The 26,664-nt window shown below is 55.4% G+C and overlaps 3 protein-coding genes across 3 annotated transcripts in view; 2 read left to right on the top strand and 1 right to left on the bottom strand.

Moving 5' to 3' along the window:
• The window catches only part of RPS19 (ribosomal protein S19), a 110,226-nt gene that overhangs the window by 61,089 nt on the left and 22,473 nt on the right, over window positions 1–26,664 (bottom strand). The gene's annotated exons all lie outside the window — the stretch shown is intronic.
• LOC121468582 (POU domain, class 2, transcription factor 2) lies at window positions 79–13,632 on the top strand. The gene is made up of 13 exons (XM_072920697.1): window positions 79–91; window positions 911–1,044; window positions 4,092–4,197; window positions 5,315–5,406; window positions 6,592–6,744; window positions 7,353–7,494; window positions 8,482–8,633; window positions 9,881–10,213; window positions 11,104–11,161; window positions 11,730–11,799; window positions 12,638–12,690; window positions 13,363–13,474; window positions 13,569–13,632. The coding sequence occupies exons 1-13, from the start codon at window positions 79–81 to the stop codon at window positions 13,630–13,632; spliced, it is 1,482 nt and encodes a 493-aa protein (XP_072776798.1).
• ZNF574 (zinc finger protein 574) lies at window positions 19,610–26,146 on the top strand. Its single transcript, XM_041712394.2, has 3 exons — window positions 19,610–19,690; window positions 21,035–22,876; window positions 24,002–26,146. The coding sequence occupies exons 1-3, from the start codon at window positions 19,628–19,630 to the stop codon at window positions 26,144–26,146; spliced, it is 4,050 nt and encodes a 1,349-aa protein (XP_041568328.1). The 5' UTR covers window positions 19,610–19,627.

The following is a 26,664-nucleotide window of genomic DNA, read 5'->3' as shown; positions in this document are numbered from 1 at the left end:
GGTTCCTGTTTTGGTGCCCGGGGTGGGGGAGGGGCGGGGGGGAAATCCCGGCCGGGGGCGGCGGCGGCAAAACAGGAAATGGGGGGGGGGGGTCCCCAAAATTCACCCCAAAATCGGCCCAAACCACCCCAGAATCTGCCCCAAACACCCCAAAATCCACCCAAAATACCCTAAAATCTGCCAAAATTCACCCAAAATCCACCCAAAACACCCCAAAATCCACCCCAAACACCCCAAAATCCACCCAAAGCACCCCAAAATCCACCCAAAACACCCCAAAATCTGCCCCAAATTCACCAAATCCCTTCAGACTCCCCAAATCTCCCTAAATCCCCCCAAATTTCCCCCAAATCCTCTCGAATCTCCCCCCCAAATCCCTGAATTTGCCCCGAATTTCTCCAAATTTGCCCAGAATTTTTCCCAATTTCCCGAATTTTCCCATCTTTCCCCAGAATTTCCCAATTTTCCTGGGATTTCCCTGAATTTGCCCAGAATTTCCCAAATTTCCCTGGAATTTTCCCCGAATTTTCCCTGAATTTCCCGAATTTTCCTGGATTTCCCCAGAATTCCCCAAATTTTCCTGGCATTTCCCTGAATTTGCCCAGAATTTCCCTGTGATTTTCCCCGAATTTGTCCAGATTTTCCTAAGATTTCCCAGAATTTCCCCAAATCTCCCAAATTTGCCCAGAATTTGCCCAGAATTTCCTCAAAATTCCCATATTTCCCTGGGATTTCCCTGGGATTTCCTGGATTTTCTCTGTGATTTTCCTGGAATTTGCTGGAATTTCCCAGGCTTTCCCCAGATTTTCCCCAAATTTCCCAGATTTTCCCCAGAATTTCCCCCGAATTTCCCCCGAATTTCCCAGATTTTCCCCCGAATTTCCCCCAATTTTCCCCGAATTTCCCCGAGTTTCCCCCCGTCCCTCTGGGATTTGCCCAAAATCCCCGGAATTCGCCCCAAACTCGCAGGTGACGGGCACAGAGCCGCCCCCGGCGCCGCCCCCGCAGGCGCAGCTGCTGCTGGCGGGGTCCCAGCTGGCGGGGGTGAGTGACCTTGGGGACATTTGGGGACATTTGGGGACATTTGGGGACATTTGGGGACATTGGGGGTCGGGGGCGGGGCTTCGCTGCTGTGGGGGAGGGGCTTGGGGCTGGTGCTGACCGCTGCCCCGCCCCCTCCGTGTGACCCCGTGACCTTTGTCCTGTCCCTGTCACCGTGTCACCGTCACTGTCACTGTCACCGCATCACTGTCCCCAATGTCCCCAACGTCCCCATGTCCCCAATCCCGTTTTTTCCCCTTTTCCTCCCATTTTTTCCCAATGTCCCCAATCCTGTCCCCGCTGTCGCTGACCCCTCAATGTCCCCATTGTCCCCAATGTCCCCAATCCCTCCAATCCCCCCAATATTCCCCAATGTCCCCAAATGTCACCCCACTGTCCCCAATGTGACCCCTGACTGTCCCCAATGTCCCCACATCCCCAATCTCCCCCCAATCCCCCCAATCCCCCTGTGTCCCCAAATCCCCCCGCTGTCCCCAATGTCCCTTGTCTGTCCCTGTCTGTCCATCTGTCCCTCTTTCCCTGTCTGTCCCTGTCCATCCCTGTCCCTCTCTCCATCCATCTGTCCGTCCCGTGTCCCTGTCTGTCTGTCTGTCTCTGTCTATCTGTCCCCTCTGTCCCGCTGTCCGTCCATCTGTCCCTTTGTCCCTCTGTCCCTGTCTGTCCGTCTGTCTGTCTGTCCCATGTCCCTGTCTGTCTGTCCGTCCATCCATCTGTCCGTCCCTCTGTCCCCTCTGTCCCTGTCTGTCCCTCTCCATCCCTCTGTCCCTGTCCCTCTGTCCCTCCGTCCCTGTCCATCCGTCCGTCTGTCCGTCCCTGTCTGTCCCTGTCCGTCCGTCCCGTGTCCCTGTCCCTCTGTCCCTCTGTCCGTCCGTCCCCGTCCATCCCCGTCCCTCTGTCCCTCTGTCCGTCCCATGTCCCTGTCTGTCCGTCCCTCTGTCCCCGTCCCTGTCCCTCCGTCCCTGTCTGTCCCTCTGTCCATCCCTGTCCGTCCCTGTCCGTCCCTGTCCGTCCATCCCTGTCCCTCCATCCCTCCGTCTGTCCCTCTGTCCCTCTGTCCCTGTCCCTCCATCCCTCCGTCCCTCTGTCCGTCCCTCTGTCCCTCTGTCCCTCCGTCCCTCTGTCTGTCCCTCTGTCCCCGTCCCTGTCCGTCCATCCCTCTGTCTGTCTGTCCGTCCGTCCGTCCCTCCATCCCTGTCCATCCCTGTCCCTCTGTCCATCCCTGTCCCTCTGTCCGTCCCTCCGTCCCTCTGTCCCTCTGTCCTGCTGTCCCTCTGTCCCTGTCCCTCTGTCCCTGTCTGTCCCTGTCCCTCTGTCCCCCTCTCCCCCCCCAGCTGGCGGCGCAGCTTCTGGCCCCGCAGCACTTGGTGGCTCAGGCGCAGCTTCTGGCGGCGGCGGCGGCGGCGGCGCAGCTCCCGCAGGGCCCCCCCGGGACCCCCTCGGGGACCCCCACGGGGACCCCCGGGACCCCCCCCGGGCCCCCCCCGCTGCCGCTGCCCGGCCCCATCCAGCTCTCGCCCCAGGTACGGGGGGGGGGGATGGAAATCAGCCTGAATTCACCCCAAAATCAGCCCCAAATTGGCCCCAAATCGGCCCAAAATCAGCCCGAAATCGGCCCCAAATCAGCCCCAAATCAGCCCCGAAATCACCCCAAAATCAGCCCCAAATCAGCCCAAATTCACCCTGAATTCACCCCGAATTCACCCTGAAATCGGCCCCAAATCAGCCCCAAATCACCCCGAAATCGGCCCCAAATCACCCCAAAATCAGCCCCAAATCAGCCCCAAATCAGCCTGAATTCACCCCAAAATCAGCCCCAAATCAGCCCCGAATCAGCCCCAAATCACCCCAAAATCGGCCCCAAATCAGCCCCAAATCACCCCGAAATCGGCCCAAATTCACCCCAAAATTAGCCCCAAATCACCCCGAAATCGGCCCCAAATCAGCCCCAAATCAGCCCCAAATCATCCCAAAATCAGCCCCAAATCACCCTGAATTCACCCCAAAATCAAACCACAATCGCCCTGGAATAATCCTGAATTTCACCCCAAATTCACCCCAGAATCACCCCGAAATCACTCCTGAATGAACCCCAAATCCCCCAAAACCACCTTGAATTCCCCCCGAAATAACCCCAAAATCCCCCAAATTCCCCCCAAATTCTCCCCCGGTTCCCCTCCCCCCCCCCAGTTCTCCCTTTTCGGAGCTCACGTGACGCCCCCACCTCTGTCCCCTCCCCCCCCCGTGTCCATCTGTCTGTCTGTCCTGTGTCCGTCTGTCCATCCCCGTCTCTGTCTGTCCGTCCCATGTCCATCTGTCCGTCCCTGTGTCCCTGTCCCTGTGTCCGTCTGTCCATCCTGCGTCTGTCTGTCCATCCGTGTGTCCGTCTGTCTGTCCCCATGTCCATCTGTCCATCCCCATGTCCGTCTGTCCGTCCCGCGTCCGTCTGTCCCTCTGTCTGTGTCCGTCTGTCCATCCCTGTGTCCGTCTGTCCGTGTGTCCATCTGTCTGTTCCCGTGTCCGTGTCCCCCTGTATCCCTGTGTCCGTCTGTCCCCGTGTCCGTCTGTCCATCTCCGTGTTCATCCGTGTGTCTGTGTGCCTGTCTGTCCATCCTGCGTCCGTCTGTCCATCCCTGTGTCCGTCTGTCCGTCTGTCCCATGTCCATCTGTCCATCCCCTTGTCCGTGTGTCCGTCCGTCCGTCCCCATGTTCGTGTGTCTCCCTGTCCCCCTGTCCCTCTGTCCCTCTGTCCGTTCCTGTGTCCGTCCCGGTGTCCATCCCCGTGTCCATCTGTCCATCCGTCCGTCCCGGTGTCCATCCATCCATCCCAATGTCCATGCCGGTGTCCATCTGTGCATCCCGGTGTCCATCTGTCCATCCCGGTGTCCGTCCATCCATCCTGGTGTCCATCCCGGTGTCCATCTGTGCATCCCGGTGTCCATCCCAATGTCCATCCATCCCGGTGTCCATCCCGCTGTCCATCCGTCCATCCGTCCGTCCGTCCGTCGGTCCGTGCACCGCCGGTGCGGCAGGAGGTGCAGCAGCTGCTGCAGCTGCAGCAGTTGGTGTTGGTGCCCGGCCCCCCCCTGCAGCCGCCGGCGCAGTTCCTGCTGCAACCCCCGGCCCAGCAGGGCCCCGGTGAGACTTTGTGGGATTTAATTTATGGGGTTTGGGGTCATTTATGGGATTTATGGGGTCATTTATGGGGTTTGGGGTTTGGGGTTTGGGGTTCGGGCCCCCCCTGCAGCCGCCGGCGCAGTTCCTGCTGCAACCCCCGGCCCAGCAGGGCCCCGGTGAGGATTTATGGGATTTAATTTATGGGGTTTGGGGTTATTTATGGGGTTTATGGGATTTATGGAGTTATTTATGGGGTTTGGGGTTTGGGGTTTGGGGTTTGGGGTTCAGCCCCCCCTGCAGCCCCCGGCGCAGTTCCTGCTGCAACCCCCGGCCCAGCAGGGCCCTGGTGAGCCCCAGTGCATCCATTGCATCATTTATGGGGTCATTTATGGGGTTTGGGGTCATTTATGGGGTTATTTATGGGGTTTGGGGTTATTTGTGGGGTTTGGGATTGTTTATGGGATTATTTATGGGGTTTGGGATTTGGGGATTTGGGGATTTGGGGTTTGGGATTTGGGATCAGGGAGGATTTGGAGTATTTGGGGTCCCAGAGGGGTCTGGGGGTTCCCTTTGGGGTCTGGGGGTTTATTTGGGGTCTGGGGGCTCCTTTTGGGGTCTGTGGGCTCCTTTGGGGTCTGGGGGCTCCATTTGGGGTCTGGGGGCTCCATTTGGGGTCTGGGGGTTCCCTTTGGGGTCTGGGGGTTCCCTTTGGGGTCTGGGGGTTCCCTTTAGGGTCTGGGGGCTCATTTGGGGTCTGGGGGCTCATTTGGGGTCAGGGGGTTCATTTCGGGTCTGGGGGTTCCTTATTTGGGGTCTGGGGGTTTATTTGGGGTCTGGGGGTTCATTTGGGGTCTGGGGGTTCCCTTTGGGGTCTGGGGGCTCATTTGGGGTCTGGGGGTTCCTTTGGGGTCTGGGGGTTCATTTGGGGTCTGGGGGCTCATTTGGGGTCTGGGGGTTCCTTTGGGGTCTGGGGGTTCCTTTGGGGTCTGGGGGCTCATTTGGGGTCTGGGGGTTCCCTTTGGGGTCCGGGGGTTCCCTTTGGGGTCCGGGGGTTCCCTTTGGGGTCTGGGGGTTCCCTTTGGGGTCTGGGGGCTCCTTTTGGGGTCTGGGACCCCCCTGACCCCCCCGTGCCCCCCAGGGCTGCTGCCCCCCCCCAACCTCTTTCAGCTACCTCAGCACAGCCCGGGGGGGCTCCTGCCCAACCCCCCCCGCGGGGGGCTGCACGCACAGGTGAGACCCCAAAAATCCCAAAAAACCCCAAAACCCCCCAAAAAAAAAACCCCAAAACCACAAAAAAACCACAAAAAAACCAAAAAATCCCAAAAAAAACCCAAAACCCAAAAAAACCCACCCAAAACGACCCCACCCAACCCCCCCTGCGGGGGCTGCACGCACAGGTGAGACCCCAAAACCCCCAAAAACCCTGAAAAAAAACCCAAAAACCACAAAAAACCCAAACCCCCAAACCCCAAAAACCACAAAAACCAAAAAACCACAAAATCCTCCCCCAAAAAAACCCCAGAACAGCCTCAAAACCTCCCAAAAACAGCCCCAATCCTCCCCGCGGGGGGCTGCACACACAGGTGAGACCCCAAAAACCCCAAAAAAAACCCCAAAAACCACAAAAAACCAAAAAACCCCCAAAAAAACCCTAAAACCCACAAAAACCCTGAAAAAAACCCAAAAAACCCCCAAAACCCCCAAACAGCCCCAACCCCCCCTCCGCAGGTTTTTTGGGGTTTTATTGGGATTTTTGTGGCTTTTTTTTGTTTGTTTTGGGTATTTTTGGGGTTGGTTTTTTTGAGGATTTTTTGGGGTCATTTGGCTTTTGTTTGTTTGGTGGTTTTTTTGGGGTTTTTTTTTGTTTTGTTTTTTGTGGGGTTTCTTTTGATTTTTGGGGTTTTCTGGTGGCTGTTTTTATCTTTTCTTTCCTTTTTTTGGGGGTGTTTTTGGGGTGTTTTTTGGGGTGATTTTGGGGTGTTTTTGGGGTGTTTTTGGGATGGTTTTTGGGGTGTTTTTGGGTTTTTTTGGGGGTGTTTTTTGGGTGTTTTTTGGGGTGTTTTTGGGATGTTTTTTGGGGTATTTTTGGGATGTTTTTTGGGGTGCTTTTGAGGTGTTTTTTGGGGTGTTTTGGGGGTGTTTTTGGGGTGTTTTTTGGGTGTTTTCTTTCGGTTTTATTTCCTTTTTTTAGCTATTTTTGGGGTGTTTTTTGGGGTGTTTTTTGGGGTGTTTCTTGGGGTGTTTTTTGGTGGGTTTTGGGGTGGTTTTGGGGTGTTTTGGGGGGTTTTCTTTCGGTTTCATCTCTTTTTCTTTGCTATTTTGGGGTATTTTTAAATTCTTTCCATTTCTGGTTGTTTTTTTGTGATTTTTTGTTGTTAATTTGGGCATTTCTCACTAATTAATTGTCCCCCCCAGCCCCGGCCGGGGGTCCCCGAGTCCCCGGGGCCGCCCCCGAAGGGCCCCGAGCCCCCCCCGGGTCCCCCCGAGGAGCCGCCGAGTGACCTGGAGGAGCTCGAGCGCTTCGCCCGCGCCTTCAAACAGAGGCGGATCAAACTGGGCTTCACGCAGGTGGGTTTGGGGATTTTGGGGGGTTTTGGGGCATTTTGGGGGTTTTGGGGTGTTTTTGGGGGTTTTGGGGTGTTTGGGTTATTTTGGGTTCCATCGGGGTTTGGGGTTCCCGAGCGCTTCGCCCGCGCCTTCAAACAGCGACGCATCAAACTGGGCTTCACGCAGGTGGGTTTGGGGATTTTGGGGGGTTTTTGGGGTTTCTGGGGTTTGGGGATTTTTTGGGATTTTTTCAGAATTTTTCTGGGGGGTTTGGGGGGTTTTTATTGGGGTTTTTTGGGTTATATATTGATTTTTTTTTTGCAACTTTTTCTTTATTTTCTGGGGTATTTTTCAGGCTGTTTTGGGGGTTTTTGGGGTTTTGGGGTTTGGGGAATTTTGGGGAATTTTGGGGATAATTTTGGGGTGAATTTGGGGTTTTTAGGGCGACGTGGGCCTGGCCATGGGGAAACTCTGTGGGATCGTTTTGGGGTTTTTTGGGGATGATTTTGTGATTTTTACTGGGGTTTTGAGGATTATTTTTGGGCTATTTGGGGTATTATTTCAGTGTAATTTTAGGATAATTTGGGGATATTTTTGGGATATTTTTGGGGTGAATTTGGGGTTTTTAGGGCGACGTGGGCCTGGCCATGGGGAAACTCTACGGCAACGACTTCAGCCAAACGACGATCTCGCGCTTCGAGGCGCTGAACCTCAGCTTCAAAAACATGTGCAAGCTGAAACCGCTGCTGGAGACCTGGCTGCGGGACGCAGGTGGTTATTGATTATTGATCGGTTATTGATTATTGATTGGTTATTGATAAATCCCCTAGAGATCAATAGATCCCCCATAGATCCCACCCAACCCCCCCTGTGCAAGCTGAAACCGCTGCTGGAGACCTGGCTGCGGGACGCAGGTGGGTATTGATTATTGATCGGTTATTGATCGGTTATTGATCGGGTATTGATAAATCCCCTAGAGATCAATAGATCCCACCCAAACCCCCTGTGCCAGCTGAAACCGCTGCTGGAGACCTGGCTGTGGGACGCAGGTGGGTTATTGATTATTGATCGGTTATTGATCGGTTATTGATCCTATTGATTACCTATAGATTGATAAATCACCTAGAGATCGATAAATCTAGGCCCCCTATGGGATCAGTTCTATGGGATCCATGGGATCAGGTTTATAGGATCGATAGGATCTATGGAATCAATGGGATCAATACAGGATCCATGGGATCAATAGGATCAATACAATCAATAGGATCAATACAATCAATAGGGGATCAATAACTGATCAATAAGGGATAAATATCCCCCAGAGTCGTTGTCGCTGGACTCGGCCCTGCCCAGCCCCCCCAGAGGTGATGTCGGTGCCCATGGGATCCATGAGATCAATGGGATCAATAGGATCAATACAATCAATAACTGATCAATAAGTGATCAATAAGTGATCAATGCCCCCAGAGTCGATGTCGCTGGACTCGGCCCTGCCCACCCCCCCCAGGGGCGATGTCAGTACCCATGGGACCCATGAGATCAATGGGATCAATACAATCAATAACTGATCAATAACTGATCAATAACTGATCGATCCCCCCAGAGTCGATGTCGCTGGACTCGGCCCTGCCCAGCCCCCCCAGAGGCGATGTCGGTGCCCATGGGATCCATGAGATCAATGGGATCAATAGGATCAATACAATCAATAACTGATCAATAACTGATCAATAACTGATCAATAAGTGATCAATCCCCCAGAGTCGATGTCGCTGGACTCGGCCCTGCCCAGCCCCCCCTCCCTGGGCCCCCCCAGCCTGGGCGGCTTCGAGGGGCTCCCGGGGCGGCGCCGCAAGAAACGGACCAGCATCGAGACCAACGTGCGCTTCGCGCTGGAGAAATCCTTCCTGGCGGTGAGAAATGACCCAAAATATCCTGAATTAAACCCAAAATATCCTAATGTATCCTAAATTATCCCAAAAACATCCCAAAATATCCTAAAATATACAAAAATCCCCGAAAAAACCCCCAAATCCCCACCCAAACCAGCCCCAAACCAGCATCGAGACCAACGTGCGCTTCACGCTGGAGAAATCCTTCCTGGCGGTGAGAAACGGCCCAAAATGGCCCAAAATATCCCAAATTAAACCCAAAATATCCTAATGTATCCTAAAATATCCCAAAATATCCTAAAATATACAAAAATCCCCAAAAAAACCCCACAATCCCCACCCAAACCAGCCCCAAACCAGCATCGAGACCAACGTGCGCTTCGCGCTGGAGAAATCCTTCCTGGCGGTGAGAAATGACCCAAAATATCCCAAATTCAACCCAAAATATCGTCAGTTATCCAAAAATGTACAAAACCCCCCGAAAAACCCCCCAAATCCTCGAAAAAACACCAAAATCCCCACCCAAACCAGCCCCAACCCAACTTTTCCCCCGATTTTCCCCCAATTTTTTCCCTTCTCCCCCAATTTTTCCAATTTTTCCCATTTTTCCCCGATAATTTTCCCATTTTTCCCATTTTTCCCCCATTTTTCCCCATTTTCCCATTTTTCCCGAATCTCTGGGATTTCGCCCCAGAACCAGAAGCCGACGTCGGAGGAGATCCTGTGGGACTTTCCCCCTGGAATTTCCCCTATAATTGCCCCGTTTTTGCCCATTTTTTCACCGTTTTTTCCCATTTTTTGCCCGTTTTTGCCCATTTTTTCACCGTTTCTGCCCATTTTTTCACCGTTTTTTCTCATTTTTTCACCGTTTTTCCCATTTTTTCACCGTTTTTCCCAAATCCCTCGGATTTCTCCCCAGAACCAGAAGCCGACGTCGGAGGAGATCCTGCGGGACTTTCCCTCTCTCATTTCCCTTATAATTTCCCCATTTTTTGCCCGTTTTTGCCCATTTTTTTGCCCATTTTTGCCCATTTTTTCACCGTTTTTTCCCATTTTTTCACCGTTTTTCCCAAATCTCTGGGATTTCGCCCCAGAACCAGAAGCCGACGTCGGAGGAGATCCTGTGGGACTTTCCCCCTGGAATTTCCCTTATAATTTCCCCATTTTTTGCCCGTTTTTCCCCATTTTTTGCCCATTTTTGCCCATTTTTTCACCGTTTTTGCCCATTTTTTCACCGTTTTTCCCGAATCCCTGGGATTTCTCCCCAGAACCAGAAGCCGACGTCGGAGGAGATCCTGGGCATGGCGGAGCAGCTGCACATGGAGAAGGAGGTGATCCGCGTCTGGTTCTGCAACCGCCGCCAGAAGGAGAAACGCATCAACCCCGCCGGGACCCCAAATCCGCCGGGATTCGCCCCAAACTTCGGCCTCAGCCCCCCCCGCAACCCAAACCCAAACCCCAACCCCCCAAATTTCACCCCAAACCCCAACCCGGCCCCAAATCCCCCGAATTTCACCCCAAATCCGGCCCCAAACCCCCCGAATTTCACCCCAAATCCGCCCGGCGGCGCCGCCAAGGCCGGAGCGCTCGGAGCCCACGGGGTGAGGGAGGCGGATTTTGGGGGGATTTGGGGGGGATTTGGGGTTTTTGGGAGGGATTTGGGGTTTTTGGGGGGTTTGGGGTTTGGGGTTTGGGATTTTGGGGATTTGGGGGTTTTGGGGTGGATTTTTTGGGGGATTTTGTCGGGTTTTTTGGGTTTTTGGGGTTTATTTTGGGGGTTTTACTGAGGGTTTTGAATGGGGGGTTTTGGGGTTTTTTGGGAGGGATTTGGGGTTTTTGGGGGGTTTGGGATTTGGGATTTGGGGATTTGGGGATTTTGGGGTTTTGGGGTGGTTTTTTTTCGGGGGGGCTTTGTTGGGTTTTTTGGGTTTATTTTGGGGGTTTTTACCGGGGGTTTTGAATGGGGGGATTTGGGGTTTTGGGGGATTTGGCGAATTTTTGGGGTTTTGAGGTTTTTGAGGGGGTTTTTGTGTGGTTTTTGGGGTTTTTGGGATTTGGGGATTTTGGGGGTTTTGGGGTTTGGAGGTTTTGGGATTTTTTGGGGGGTTTTGGGGGCTTTTTATGGATTTGATAGGGTTTGGGGTATTTTGCATGTTTTGAGGCTTTGATGAGGTTTGGGGGGTTTTTTGGGGTTTTTTTGTGGGGTTTTGGGGGTTTTTTGGGGCTTGGGGTAGTTTTTGGATTTTGGGGGTTTTGGGGACATTTTATGGGTTTTTTTGGGGGGTTGTTGAGGTTTTAATGGTTTTTTTGGGAGTGGTTTTTGGGTTTGGGGGATTTGGGGTTTTTTATGGGGGTTTTGTGGGTTTTTGGGGAGTTATGGGGTTTTTTGGGGGGGTTTTTATGGGTTTTTGTGGGTTTTGGGATTGCTCATTGCTTGGGGTCGGTCAAAAATCCCCAAAAGTCCCGAAATGTCCCCAAAAAACGTCCCCAGGTGACCCCGCCCGGCCCCGCCCTCGGCCTCCCCCCCCCCGGCAGCCTCAGCACCACAGGTGGGTCCCCAAAAACCCCAAAATATCCCCAAAAACGGGGGGGGAGGGGAAAAAGGGGAAATTTGGGAACCCCCTGGGGGGGGTTGGGGTGGCTGAGGGGGATTTTGGGGAATTTTAACGGGATTTTGGGGAATTTTAACGGGATTTTGGGGAATTTTAATGGGATTTTGGGGAATTTTAATGGGATTTTGCATATTTTAAGGGGGAAATTTGGGTGTTTTAAATGGGACTTTGGGAATTTTACTGGAATTTTTTGAATGTCAAGTTGATTTTGGGCAATTTTACCGGAATTCGGGAATTTTGTGGAATTTTAAAGGGAATTTTGAGGTGATTTTGGGGAATTTTACTGAAATTTGTGAATTTTGCGGGGATTTTTGGGCATTTTAAAGGGAGTTTTGGGAATTTGAGGAATATTAGAGGGAGTTTTGGGAATTTGAGGAATTTTACCGAAATTTTGTGGGGATTTGGGGAATTTTAAGGGGAGTTTTGTGAATTTGACGGGAATTGTGCGGATTTTCCCCAAACCGGAGTTATTTTAGGGGTCTGACCGCTCTCCCCTCCCCCCCAGTGACGTCACTGAGCTCGGCCGCCCGCCCCTCCCCCCCGCCGCCCCCCGGCTCCGCCCCCTCCCCCCTCGGGTGAGTTTGGGGGGAGGGGCGGGGGTGGGGGAGGGGTGCGGTGACCCCGCCACTGTGACCCTGCATGACCCTGCTGACCCCACTGACCCCGCCCCTGTGACCCCGTGTGACCCCTGCATGACCCTGCTGACCTCACTGACCCCCACGTGACCCCACTGACCCCCCGTGACCCTGCTGCCCCTCCCCCTGTGACCCCTGTGACCCCGTCCTGTGACCCCTATGACCTCCGTGACCCCACTGACCCCACCCCTGTGACCCTGCATGACCCCGCTGACCCTGTGCCTGTGACCCCCATGACCCCCGTGACCCCACTTACCCCACCTCTGTGACCCCGTGTGACCTGGCTGACCCCGCTGACCCACCCCCATGACCCCGCTGACCCTGCCCTCATGACCCTGTGACCCCCATGACCCCGCTGACCCCACCATGACCCTGCTGACCCCACCTCTGTGACCCCCATGACCCCACTGACCCCGCCCCTGTGACCCCTGAGACCCCACTGACATGACCCCCGTGACCCCCATGACCCCGCTGACCCCGTGACCCCCATGACCCCACTGACCCTGCCCCTGTGACCCCTGTGACCCCGCCCCCCCGACCCCTCTGACCCCTGTGACCCCTGTGACCCCCGTGACCCCGTGACCCCCCTGACCCCACTGACCCCCCTGACCCCTCTGACCCCTGGTGACCCCATGACCCCTCTGACCCCATGACCCCGTGACCCCGTGACCCCACCCCTGTGACCCCCATGACCCCTCTGACTCCGCCCCTGTGACCCCATGACCCCTGTGACCGCTGTGACCCCGTGACCCCTGTGACCCCGCCCCTTTCCCCGCAGGGGGGCGGTGCTCGGGGGGCTGTTGGGCCCCGCCCCATTGGCCGCCATCCAAGGTGGGTGTGGCCTCGGTGATTGATTGACAGCCGGGGGTGATTGACAGCTGGGGTGATTGATGATTGACAGTTGGGAGTGATTGATTGACAGCTGGGGTGATTGACAGATGAGATTGATTGATTGACAGCTGGGGTGGTTGACAGGGGTGATTGATATGAGTGATTGACAGGTGCCTGTGGGGATTTGGGGGGGGGTCCGGGTGAATTTGGGGGGGGGTCCGGGTGAATTTGGGGGGGGTCCGGGTGAATTTTTGGGGGTCCCTGACGCCCCTCCCCCTCTCTCCGCAGCCCTGTGGGATTTGGGGAGGGGTGAATTTGGAAGGGGTCCGGGTTAATTTTGGGGGTCCCTGACGCCCCTCCCCCTCTCTCCGCAGCCCTGTGGGATTTTGGGGGGGGTCCGGGTGGGATTTGGGGGTCCGGGTGTATTTTGGGGGGGTCCCTGACGCCCCTCCCCCTCTCTCCGCAGCCCTGTGGGATTTTGGGGGGGGTCCGGGTGGGATTTGGGGGTCCGGGTGTATTTTGGGGGGGTCCCTGACGCCCCTCCCCCTCTCTCCGCAGCCCTGAGGGGATTTGGGGGTCGGGGTGAATTTGGGGGGGGTCGGGGTGAATTTGGGGGGGGGTCGGGGTGATTTTGGGGAGGGGTCCCTGACGCCCCTCCCCCTCTCTCCGCAGCCCTCTCCGCCGCGGGGCCCCCCCGGCCCCCCCCGGGAATTGAGGGGGGGTCGCCCCCGCTGCTGCTGGGGGGGGGGAGGGGCGGGAGGGGGCGGGGGAGGGGCCGGCGGGGGTGGGGGAGGGGCCGGCCCCGCCCTCTTCCCCCTGCTGGGGGCCGCCCCTCCCCCACCCCTCCCCTCCCCCTCCCCCTCCTGCTCCTCCTGCAGCGACAGCGACGGCCCCTCCCCCCCCCCGCCCCTCCCCCACCCCCGCCTGGGGGGAGGGGACTGAGGGGGGGGGGGGGGGGGGAGGGGCCGCCCCTCCCCCACCCGCCCCCAGCACGAGCTACAGACCAAAAACCGCCCCGCCCCCACCCTCATTAATTTAATTTAATTTAATTTAATTAACGCTCGGACGGGGGAGGGGGAGGGGCGAGGCGCGCACCCCTCCCCTCCCCCACCCCGGGTTTGTTTTTGGGGTAAAAGGAGACCCAAAAAGGGCCAATTTTACCCCAATCTCCCCCTCCCCTCCCCCACCCCAGCTCAGCCCAAAGTTCGCAACGTCTGACCTCGCGCGGGGATTTTGGGGCGATTTCGGGGGGTTTGGGGAAATTTCGGGAATTTTGGGGGTGGGGGGAGGGGAAGCCCCTCCCCCACCCGGCCACGCCCCTCCCCCTCCCCCCCCCCCCGTTATTTATTGTCCCTTTTGGGGGAGGGGCGCGGCTGGGGGGGAGGGAAATGGGGGAAAAGGGAGGGAAATGGGAAAAATGGAGAAAAATGGAAAAAATTGAGGGGGAAATGGAAAATTTGAGGGAAAAATGGGGGGGAAGGGAAAAATGGAGGAAAAAAAGGGGGAAATGGAGGGAAAGTGGAGAAAGTTGAACAAAAATGGAAAAAATGAGGGGAAAATGGATGGAAAAGGAAAAATGGAAGAAAAATGGAACAGTGAAGAAAAAGGGGAAAAACGGATGAAAAAACGGAGGAAAAAGGGAAAAAATGAAGGAAAAAATGGGGGAAAAGCCGAGGAAAAAGCAAAAAAAAAGAGGAAAAATGGAAGAGGAGGAAATGAAGAAGGAAAAAGAGAAATGAGGGGAAAAAGTGAAATAAAAAAAAAAGGAAATGGGAAGAAAAAGGAAAAAATGATGGAAAAGAGAAAAAAAGGAGGAAAAAAACGGAGTTCGGAGGAGAAAATGAGGCGAGAAACGGAAAAAATGAAGGAAAAGGGAAAAGGAAGAGGAAAAACAGAAAAAAAGCGGAAAAGGGAAAAGGAAAGTCAGGAAAAATGGAAAAGAAGAAAAAAATGTGGAAAAAATGAAGAAAAAGTGGGAGAGGAAGAGAAAAAGGAGGGAAAAGAGGAAAAAAGAGAGGAAAAAATGGAAAAAAGAAGGAAAAAAGGAGGAAAAATCGGGAAAAAAACCTTGGAAAAGTTACGGGAAAAAAAAGGACTATAAAAAAAAATCTAAAAAAGGTAAAAAAGGAGAAAAAAACCAGCAAAAAAAAAAAGAAGCAAAAAAAGGGAAAATGCCCCGGAAAAGACCAAAAACCCCCCCGGCCCCTCCCCCCGCAGTGCCTGAGCGCCCCTCCCCCCCCGCAGCCGCAGATACCTCACGGAGCCCCAAAATCCCCGGAATTCGCCCCAAAATTCCAGAAAACTGTGAAAAACAAAAGGGGGAAAACGCCCCAAAAATTCGCTTTTTTGGGGGGCCAAAACCCCGAATGTAGCCCCGCCCCCTCCCGCGGATTTTGGGGCGTTTTGGGGCTTTCTTGGGACAAAAAAATGACCAAAAATGGAGGGAAAATGAGGAGAAAAAAGGAAAATTTGGGTTTTCTCTGGAGGGGGGAGGGAAACCCCCCGGATTGTTTTTTTTGGGGGGGTTTTGGGGTTGTTTGTTGGGATTTTGGGTTTTTTATTTTGATGGGAATGAGGAGGAAAGGACGGAAATTGGGGAAAATGGGGAAAATCCCAATTTCCAAGGGGTTCGACCCCGCAGAGGAAATGAGAGGAAAAAAATGGCCAAAAATGGGAAAAAAAGGGGAAATAGATGGAAAATGTGTAAAAAAAGAAAAAAAAAAGCCAAAAAAAGACACAAAAAGAAGGAGCTGAAAAGGCCCAAAAAAAAAAAAAAAAAAGTTTGAAAACAAACAAAAAAAAAAAAAAAAGAAAAAAACCAAAAACCGGTCAAATAAAGCGAAAAATGGAGATGGACGGACTGGGAAAGGAGGAAAAAGGAGGAAATTGAGAAAAAGAGGGAAAATGAAAAAAGAGGAGGAGGAGAGGATGGAAATGGTGAAAAAATGAGAAAAATGGACCTGAAATGACAAAAAAGGACAGAAAAATGGCCAAAAATGGAGAGAAAATGCCAATAATGGACCAGAAATGCAAAAAAAGACAGAAAAAGACAGAAAAGGACAGAAAATGCCAAAAAAGGACGAAAAAGTGGCAAAAGAATGGACGAAAAGGAGAGAAAAAGCCAAAAAATGACCGGAAATGCCAAAGAAAGGATGGGAAATGCCAAAAAAGAGAGGAAATGCCAAAAAAGGACAGGAAAGTGGCAAAAGGGACAAAAATCGCCAAAACAAAGATGGAAATGCCAAAAATGGATGGAAAATGCCAAAAAATGGCTGGAAATGCCAAACAAAGGACAAAAAACTGCCAAAAAAGGCCAAAAATGCCAAAAAAGGAGAGAAAAATGCCAAAAAAGGACAAAAATGGACAAAAAAAGGACAAAAATGCCAAAAAAAGACCAAAAAAGCCAAAGCGGAGCCGCCGAGCCGGAGCCAAGCGCGGAAGGCGCCAGAAGCCCCAAATCGGCGCTTTCGGACCCAAAATCGCCGATTTCTGACCCAAAGTCGCCGGTTTTACACTACAATCGCCATTTTTACACCAAAATCAGCATTTTCAGCCCGTAACACGGCGGTTTTTGAGCAAAACTGGCGTTTTTTGAGCAAAACTGGCGTTTTTTGAGCAAAACCGGTGTTTTTAGTGCAAAACTGGCGTTTTTTGACCAAAACCGGCGTTTTTTGAGCAAAACCGGCGTTTTTAGACCAAAACTTGCCGTTTTCAGACCAAAAATCTGCGCCGCCCCGGCGCGGGGGGCGGGGCCACCCCTCCCCCAAATACCTCAGAACTGAACCAAAAACGGGGGTGGGGCCCGAGGTGGCCACGGGGCCCCGGTGGTGGCCACGGGCGGGGGAGGGGTGGCCAAGGGGGAGAGATGGAAGGTCGTGGTGGCCATAATGGTGGTCGTGGTGGCCATTGCCATGGTCATGGTGGTCACACCGGTTGTGGTGGTCACCATTGTGGTGGCCATTGTCGCCATCATGGTGGTCATGGTGGCCATCGTCATGGTGGCCATCATCATAATGGTCATGGTGGCCACCGGCATGGGCATGGTGGTCACACTGGTCATGGTGGTCATTACCATGCTCATGGTGGCCATCATCATGGTGGTCATTGTCATGGTCGCCATTGTCATCATCATGGTGGTCATGGTGGTCATAATGGCCATGGTGGCCATTTTCATGGTCATGGTGGCCATGGTCGTCATTGCCATGGTCATGGTGGCCATGGTGGCCATTTTCTTGGTCATGATGGTCATGGTGGCCATTTTCATGGTCACGGTGGCCATGGTGGCCATTGCCATGGTCACGGTGGCCATGGTGGTCATTGCCATGGTCATGGTGGCCGTTGTCATGGTGTCTGTAGTGGCCACAGCCATGGTCATCATCATGGTGGCCATGGTCGCCATTGTCATCATCATGGTGGTCACGGTGGTCATAATGGTCATGGTGGCCACAGCCATGGTCATGGTCCTGGTGGCCATCGTCATGGTGGCCATTGCCATGGTGGCCATCATCATGGTGGTCATGGTGGCCATGGCGGCCATGGTGGTCACACTGGTCATGGTGGCCATCATCATGGTGGTCATGGTGGCCATGGCGGCCATGGTGGTCACACTGGTCATGGTGGCCATCATCATGGTGGCCATGGTGGCCAATTTCATGGTCATGGTGGCCTTGGTGGCCACGCCCACCCCACAGTAGCCACACCCCCCACACCCCACCCCCTATGACGTCACAACCTCACTCCCCCACGCGACGTCACCCCCGCCCCTATGACGTCACCGCCACGCCCCGTGACGTCACCGACCCCTCCCCCCCTTCCCCCAATTCCTGCAGCCAAAGAGGCCCCGGGGGGGGGAGGGGCAGAAAATACCTCAGAGAGAACCAAAGACCCCCAAAACCCGGGGGGGACCCCAAAAATCCCCAAAAATCCCCGGGGGACCCCAAAAATCCCCGGGGGACCCCAAAAATCCCCAAAATTCCTGCGGGAATCCCAAAAATCCCCGGGGGACCCCAAAAATCCCCAAAATTCCTGCGGGAATCCCAAAAATCTCCGGGGGGGACCCCAAAACCCCCCACCTGCCCCTCCCCCACCCCGGTCGGTTTTTGGGGGGTTCCCTCCAATTTTGTGGATCCCAAAAAATTCCTTTTTTTTTTTTTTTTTTTTTTTGGGGTTCCCCCCCTGATTTGGAGCTCTCCCACCCCTCCCCCAAATTTTGGGTTTTTTTCTGCATTTTTTGGTATTTTTTCCCCACTTTTTTTGGGATTTTTTTCCCCCTTTTTTTTTCCCCCCAATATTTTTTGCGGGTTTTTTTCCTCCATTTTTTTGGAGCTTTTCTCAATTTTTTTTGATTTTTCTCAATTTTTTTGCCTGTTTTTTTTCCATTTTTGGGGTTTTTCTCAATTTTTAATTTTTTTTCTCTGTTTTTAAAATTTTTTCCTCTTTTTTTGGGGGGATCCGGGTGGGGGAGGGGTCACTTGAAGACCCTCTCCCCTTTTACTTCCCCTCCCCTCCGAGAAGCCAAAGACGTCCCCTCCCCCCCACACACCAAAATCCCATTTTTTTACCTGAATTGACCCAAAATCGGTTGGGAAAAACCAAAAAAAAAACCTAAAAAAAAAAAAACCAAAAAAAAAGCAAAAAAAAAAAAGGCAAAAAAAGCAACAGAGAAAAAACCGAAAAAAACCTCAAAACCCTCCCCAAAAAACCCCTGGGGAGGGGTAAAAAAAAAAGACCAAAAATTTAAATTTAAAAAACCCTCAGACAACCAAAAAATATAAAAAAAAAAAGAATAAAAAAGAAACACAAATAAAACTCAAAAAACCAAAGAAAAAATAAATAAAACAAAAAAAAAAGCTGGAAAAGGCCAAAAAAAGCCAAAAAAAAGGGAATTTTTTATTCAAGCCCCACCCACCGCTGTGACTCCGCCCCTTTGCCCTTAAATGGTCATTTAAGCCCCGCCCACTGTGGCCTCATGACCACGCCCCTTCCCTTTAGCCCCGCCCTCGGTCCTGTGGGGTTTCCATTTTTGGGAGTTTCGTTCTGATTGTTTTGGGTTTTTTTGATTTTTTTTGGCTTTTTTTGGATTTTTTTGAGTTTTCGTTCTCGTTTCGCTTTTGGTTTTTGTTTTTTTGCCGTTTTTTGGTTTTTTTTTTCCGTTTTTCCGCCTTTTCCGGCCGCTCCCCCCTGGGCCTCGTGAGCGTCGGACGCGGGAAAAATAAAATTTCAATTTAAAAAAATAAAATAAAAATTGTCTGTATGGACCCTCCTCCCCCTGGCACCCCCAGACCGCCTTGGTACGGCCCAGACCCCCCCAAAATCCCTTTTGGAATGTTCCAAACCCCCCAAAATTCCCTTTTGGTACAGCCCAGGCCCCCCCAAAATCAATGTGGAACTGCCCAGACCCCCCCAAATCCTTTTGGAATGGTCCAACCCCTTCAAAATCCCTTTTGGAACGTTCCAGAGCCCCCCCCCCCCCCAAAAATCCCTTTGGGAATGGTCCAAAACCCCCCAAAAAATCCCTTTTGGAATGGTGCAGAACCCCCCAAAATCCATTTGGAACCGCCCAGGACCCCCCGCCCCGTCAATCCCTTTGGAATATTCCAGAATCTCCCCCAAATCCCCTCTGGAATGGTCCAAGGCCCCCCCAAATCCCCTTTTGGTACTGCCCAAGACCCCCCAGACCTCTTGGTACGACCCCAAACCCCCCCAAATCCCCGTTTTTGGTACGACCCAAACCCCCCATATCACCCTTGGTGTGTTCCAAACCCCCAAAACCCCCCCACAACCGCCTTGTCTCCCCCCCCCACAAGCCGCCAGTTGGTTTATTCCGCCTCCCCCTCCCCTCGAAACCCCCCAAAAGCCCCAAATTCCCCCAAAAACCCCTCGGTTTTGGTAAAATCCCCCCCCCCCAAAGCGCCGCGTTGGTTCCTCCCGGCCCAGCATGGCGGCCGGTGACGTCACGGCGGGGGCGGGGCCTCGGCCGGAAAGCGCGAGCGGGGCCGAGGTGAGCGGGGGGGGCGATTTTGGGGGGATTTTGGGGCTTTTTGGGGAATTTCGGGGCTTTTGGGGGGATTTGGAGAATTTCCGGGGGAATTTGGGGCATTTCGGGGGAATTTGCGACATTTTGGGGCTTTTGGGGGCATTTCGGGAGAATTTGGGGGAATTTGGGACATTTTAGAGCATTTTGGGAGAATTTGGGGCTTTTTGGGGCACTTTGGGGGAATTTGGGGCATTTTGGGGCTTTTGGGGGGACTTTTGGGAGAATTTGGGGGATTCGGGGCTGTTTGGGGCCTTTTGGGAGATTTGGGGTGATTTTTGAGGGATTTGGGGAGAATTTGGGGCTTTTTGGGGAATTTTGGGGGACTTTTGGGGAATTTGTGGGGTCCGATAGGGGTCGAGAGGACCCTGATGGGATTTTGGGGTCCCTGATGGGATTTTGGGGGTCCCTGCGGGGATTTTGGGGTGGGGGCGGGATCCTCGCTTTCCCCTCTCTCCCCTTTCCTCAATTTCCCTTTTCCATCCCAATTTTTGCCTTTTTTTCCTCATTCCCCCATTTTCCCCCCATTTCCCCCCATTTTCCACATTTTCTCCCCATTTCCCCCATTTTTCTGTTTTTCCCCAATTTCCCCCCATTTTTTCCCAAATCCCCCTTTCTTCCCCAATTTCCCCCTCTCTAACCCCATTTTCTCCCAATTTTCCCCATTCCCCCCATTTTTTCCCAATTTTTCCCGTAACACCATTTTCTCCCCATTTCCCCCACTTTCCCCCTCTCTTGTCCCATTTTTCCCCATTTTCCCCATTTCCCCCCATTTTTTCTGATTTTTACCCTCTCTAACCCCATTTTCCCACATTTTCGTCCATTTTCTACCCATTTTCCCCCTCTCTAACTGCGTTTTCCCCATTTTTCCCCCAAATTTCCCCATTTCCCCGTCTCTAACTGTGTTTTTCCCCATTTTTTCCCCATTTTTTCCCCATTTTTTCCCCATTTTTCCCCAAATTTCCCCATTTCCCCCTCTCTAACCTGATTTTTTTCCCCATTTTTCCCCCAAATCCCCCCATCTCCCCCTCTCTAACTCTGTTTTTCCCCATTGTTTCCCCATTGTTTCCCCATTTTTCCCCATATTCTCCCCATTTTTCCCCATTTTTTCCCCATTTTCCCCCCAAATTTCCCCATTTCCCCCCTCTAACTGTGTTTTCCCCCATTTTTTCCCCATTTTTTCCCCATTTTTTCCCCATTTTTTCCCCATTTTTCCCCATTTTCCCCCATTTTTTCCCCAATTTTCCCCATTTTTTCCCCCTCTCTAACCAATCCCCCATTTCCCCCTCATCCCCCATTTCCCCCTGGCAGATGTCGTCGGCGCCGGAGGAGACGCTGCTGCTGCTGGAGCACCGCTACGTGTGCTCGGAGTGCTCGCACCAGTCGCCGTCGCTGGAGGAGGCTCTGCTGCACCAGGAGCAGCACCTGAGCGCGGCCGGCACGTCCGGCACGGCCCCGGCACCGCCGGCGGCTCCGGCCCCGCGCGCGGCGCCGCTGGAGCTGCTGGAGCCGCCGAGCCACTTCCAGTGCCTGGAGTGCGGCGCGCTGCTGCTGACGCCGGGGCAGCTGCTGGAGCACCAGGAGCTGCACCTCAAGCTGCTCTCGGCACCGGATCCGGCACCGCCGCCGCCGAAACCCGCGCCGGGCTCCATCCACTTCGAGTGCCCCGAGTGCCGCGCGCTGTTCCAGAGCCAGGAGCTGTGGCTGGCGCACCGGCAGAGCCACCGGCCGGCGGCGGGCGCGGCGCCGGGCACGGCGCGCGTGGCGCTGGAGCACTCGTACCGCAAGCACGGCGCGGGCGGCGCGGCCGAGGCGCCGGGCGAGGTGCAGCTGCTGCTCTACGAGTGCGGCGAGTGCCTGCAGCTCTTCCAGAGCCCCAAGGACTTCCTGGAGCACCAGGTCGGGCACTTGGCGCCGCCGGGACAGCCGGTGCCGCCGAGCGCGCCGGCGGCGCCGCCGGAGCCGCGGTGCCAGCACTGCCGCGAGCTGCTGCCGTCGGCGCGGCTGCTGCGCGCCCACCTGCGCTGCCACGCGCTGGGCGCCTTCCAGTGCCCGCTGTGCCCGCGGGTGCTGCCGGACCCCGCCGAGCTGCGCCGGCACCGCGCCGGCCACGCGCGCGACGCGCTCTACCTGTGCCTGGAGTGCGGCTCGGCGCTGGACACCGAGGCGGCGCTGCTGGCGCACCGGCGCGGCCACGGCGCCGAGCCGCTGCACCGCTGCGCCTGCGGCAAGGCCTTCGCCAGCATGACCAAGTTCCTGTACCACCGCCGCTCCCACGCCGCGCCGGGGCCGCCCGCGCCGCCGGAGCCGCCGCCGGAGGAGCCGCCGGAGCGCGGCGTGGCGTGCGGCGCCTGCCCCAAGTCCTTCCCCAGCGCGGCGGCGCTGGCGCGGCACCAGCGCTTCGTGCACCGGCTGGAGCGGCGGCACCGCTGCGGCGCCTGCGGCAAGAGCTTCAAGAAGTCGTCGCACCTGCGCAACCACGCGCGCACGCACACGGGCGAGCGGCCCTTCCCCTGCCGGCAGTGCGGCAAGCGCTTCGGCTCGCGCGCCAACCTGCTGCGGCACCAGCTGACGCACACCGGCGAGCGGCCGCACGAGTGCCCGCAGTGCCACAAGCGCTTCGCCCAGAACTCCACGCTGCGCCAGCACCTGCAGGTGCACCTGCGCCGCTTCCCGCACCGCTGCGCCGACTGCGGGCTGCGCTTCCACCGCCCGCACCGCCTGCGCCTGCACCGCGCCCGCCACGCCGGCGCCTTCCCCTACCAGTGCGGCCGCTGCGGCCGCGGCTTCCTGCTGCGGCGCCTGCTGGACGTGCACCTGCAGGGCCACGCGGGGCGGCCGCCGCAGCGCTGCCAGGGCTGCGGGGCTGCATTCGCGGGTGCAGCGGCGCTGCGGGAGCACCGCTGCGGCAACGGCGGCTGGCGCTTCGAGTGCGGCGTCTGCGGCAGGAAATGCGGCTCGGCCGCGCGGCTGCGGGCGCACGAGGCGGCGCACGGGCAGCCGGTGGGTGCGGAGGATCCGGCGGTGACGGTGCCGGTGCCGGTGCCGGTGCCGGAGGCGGAAGCCGAGGCGAGGCCGGCGCCGCGACGCGCGGCCAAGAATTTGGAGTGCAGCGAGTGCAAGAAGACGTTCAGCACCGAGACCTCGCTGCAGGTGCGCCGGGCGGGGATTGCCCAAGTTTTTCCCCAAAAATATCCCCTCAGGTTCACTGACGCATCCACTATGACGATCCATTTACAATTAATCATGAGAGAGTACTAATTATCTGTTTCTGCTGACACAGCAACACCAAATTTATCTGATTTTTCACCTGAGTTTCCTAAAATTTTTAATTACCCAATTTTTTCCCCAAAAATATCACCTCAGGTTCAGCGACACACCCACTATGACGATCTGGTTACCATTAATTATGAGGGAGTACTAATTATCTGTTTTTGCTGACTCGGCAACACCAAATTTACCTAATTTTTCACCTTAGTTTCCTACAATTTTTAATTTTATTATCCCAAAATTCACACTCCAGGTTGACCGAGGTCCGGTTGCGATTAATTACAAATCCAAACAAATTACCTATTTTTGCTGACTCAGCAGCAGCTATTTTAACCAAATTTTGACCTTGTTTTCCGGAAATTTTGGATTTTTACCGGACAAACCCCCCCGGCCGCAGGTGCACTGGTGCATCCACGACCGAGGTCCGGTTGCGGTTAATTGCGAATCCAAAAATTACATATTTTTGCTGACTAAGCAACACCAAACTTACTCAAATTTTTCACCTTAACCCCTTAAAATCTTTAATTTTAATTGTCCCAAAATTGTCACTCCGGGTTCACCGCCGCATCCATGACCAAGGTCCGGTTGCAGTTAATTACGAGTGAATCAAAAAAGAAGAAAATTCCCTATTTTTGCTGACTCAGCAGCAGCTATTTTAACCGATTTTTTACCTCATTTCCCCAAATTCGTGATTTTTCCGCAGGTGCACTGGCGCATCCACGACCGAGGTCCGATTGCGATTAATTACGAGGGAATACTAATTATCTGTTTTTGCTGACTCAGCAAACCCAAACTCACTCAAAATTTTTCACCTTAACCCCCTAAAATTTTTAATTTTAATTGTCCCAAAATTAACACTCCGGGTTCACTGGCACATCCACGACCGAGGTCCGGTTGTGGTTAATTACGAGGGAATCCAAACAAACAAATTCCCTATTTTTGCTGACTCAGCAGCACCGATTTTAACCGATTCCCGCCCTTTTTTCCCCAATTCGGGCTTTCCCGCAGGTGCACCGGCGCATCCACACGGGCGAGCGGCCGTACCCGTGCCCCGAGTGCGGCAAGGCCTTCCGGCAGTCCACGCACCTGAAGGACCACCGGCGGCTGCACAGCGGCGAGCGGCCGTTCGGCTGCGCCGAGTGCGGGAAGCGCTTCGCCCTCGCCGTGCGCCTGGCCGAGCACCGGCGCACCCACACCGGGGAGCGGCCCTACGGCTGCGCCGCCTGCGGCAAGGCCTACCGCTCCTTCTCCAACCTCTGGAAGCACCGCAAGAGCCACCGCGGCCACGGCGGGGGTGGTGGTGGTGGTACCGGGCAGAGGGGAGGCGGGGAGGGGGGATCGGGGGCGGCAGGAGATGGGGGGAACGTTGGGGTGCAATCGGGGTCCTCAATCCATGGGGAGAACGTTGTGGTGGGGTCTGGAGCTCCTGGGGAAGTTCTGGTGATGGGATCGGGGGCGGCAGTCCATGGGGAGAACAGTGGGGTGGGATCTGCAGTCCATGGGGAGAACCTGGTTGGGGTCCCACAGCCTCCCAAGGAGCCCCTGGTGGTTGGAACAGGGTCCTCAATCCATGGGGAGAACCTCGGAGTGCAGCCTGGAGCTCCCAGGGAGGTTCTGGTTGTGGGGCCAGGGTCTGCAGGGTGTGGGGAGAGCCTTGGGGTGGGATCAGGGACTTCTGGGGAGGTCCTGGTGATGGGATCGGGGTCTCCTAGTGGGGTTCTGGTGGTGGGAACAGGGTCTGCAATCCATGGGGAGAACCTTGGGGTGGGGTCTGGAGTTCCCGGTGACGTTGTGGTGGTGGGATCGGGGTCTGCAATCCATGGGGAGAACGTTGGGGTGGGGTCTGGAGCTCCCGGTAAGGTTCTGGTTGTGGGATCGGGGTCCTCAATCCATGGGGGGAACGCCGGGGTGGGATCGGGGTCTTCTGGTGAGGTCCTGGTGGTGGGGCCAGGGTCCTCCATCCATGGGGAGAGCCTTGGGGTGCAGCCTGGAACTCACGGGGAGGTTCTGGTGGTGGGCTCAGGGTCTGCAATCCATGGGGAGAACATTGGGATGGGGTCTTCAGTCCATGGGGAGAACATTGGGGTGGGGTCTGGAGCTCCTGGGGAAGTTCTGGTGGTGGGGTCGGGGGCAGCAGTCCATGGTGAGAACATTGGCGTGGGATCGGGGTCCTCCATCCATGGGGGGAACGTTGGGGTGCAACCTGGAGCTCCCAGTGAGGTCCTGGTGGTGGGAACGGGGTCCTTGGTCCATGGGGAGAACCTCGGGGTGCAACCTGGAGCTCCTGGGGAGGTTCTGGTGGTGGGATCGGGGGCTGCAGTCCACGGGGAGAACCTGGTTGAGATCCCACAGGGCCCTAAAGAGACCCTGGTGGTGGGAACAGGGTCCTTGGTCCATGGGGAGAACCTTGGGGTGCAGCCTGGAGCTCCCAGTGAGGTTCTGGTTGTGGGGTCAGGGTCTTTGGTCCATGGGGAGAACCTTGGGGTGGGGGCTTCAGTCCGTGGGGAAAACCTCGGGGTGGGATCAGGGACTTCTGGGGAGGTTCTGGTGGTGGGAACGGGGCCCACAATCCATGGGGAGAGCCTTGGAGTTGGGTCAGGTTCTTCAGTCCACGGGGAGAACCTTGGGGTCGGATCTGGAGCTCCCGGGGAGGTTCTGGTGGTGGGGTCGGGGTCTTCAGTCCATGGGGAGAACCTGGTTGGGGTCTCAGAGCCCCCCAAGGAGAGCCTGGTTATGGGGTTGGGGACCTCAGTCCATGGGGAGAACCTCGGGGTGGGATCGGGGTCTTCCAGTGAGGTTCTGGTTATGGGGTCGGGGTCCTCAGTCCATGGGGAGAACGTTGGGGTGGGGTCTGGAGCTCCCGGGGAGGTTTTGGTGGTGGGATCGGGGTCTGCAGGGTGTGGGGAGAGCCTCGGGGTGGGATTGGGGACTTCTGGGGAGGTCCTGGTGGTGGGGTCGGGGTCCTCAATCCACGGGGAGAACATTGGGGTGGGATCTGGAGCTCCTGGGGAGGTTGTGGTGGTGGGAACGGGGTCTGCAGTCCATGGGGAGACCCCGGCTGCGATTTCGGCCCCCCAAACCCCCGGAGACCCCCCCAGGGACCCCCAAAACCCTGAGGAGACCCCCGAGATGGTCCCGGCCCCCACCACGTGACCACCCCAAATTCTGGGGGCGGGGCTTGGGGGGGCGGGGCAGCTCCAAAATTATTAAAATCAACAGAAACCGACCCAAAATTGTGCTGGGGGAGGGGGCGGGGCTTGGGGGGGCGGGGCAGCTCCAAAATTAATAAAATCGAGAGAAACCGACCCAAAATTGTGCTGGGGGAGGGGTTTGTGTTGGCCACGCCCCTTCGATGTCAATCACTGCGCTTTAGCCACGCCCACAACTGTCAGTCACCGCCTCGGCCCCGCCAACCGCCGGTATGCAAATGTAGCTCCGCCCCTTCTTTTCCCCATCGGCTCCTTTCCTTCACCAGCCACGCCCACCTCCTCCAAGCCACGCCCCCTTCCCCAAGCCACGCCCCCCGGGCTTTCCCACGCTGCCTTTTTTTGGGGGGGGGGCGAATGGCCCCCCCCAAATCCCCCCAAAATTGCCCCGATTTGGGGAGGGGGGAGGGGCTGGGGGGGTCCGAAATAACGAGGGGGGGGGCGAGATAACGGGGGGGGGTCTCC

This window comes from Taeniopygia guttata, chromosome 33 (assembly GCF_048771995.1).
Source record: "Taeniopygia guttata chromosome 33, bTaeGut7.mat, whole genome shotgun sequence".
In the NCBI taxonomy this organism is placed as follows: Eukaryota; Metazoa; Chordata; class Aves; order Passeriformes; family Estrildidae; genus Taeniopygia; species Taeniopygia guttata.
Note: the sequence above shows the minus strand (reverse complement) of the source record. Positions and strands in the feature narration are given on the sequence as shown.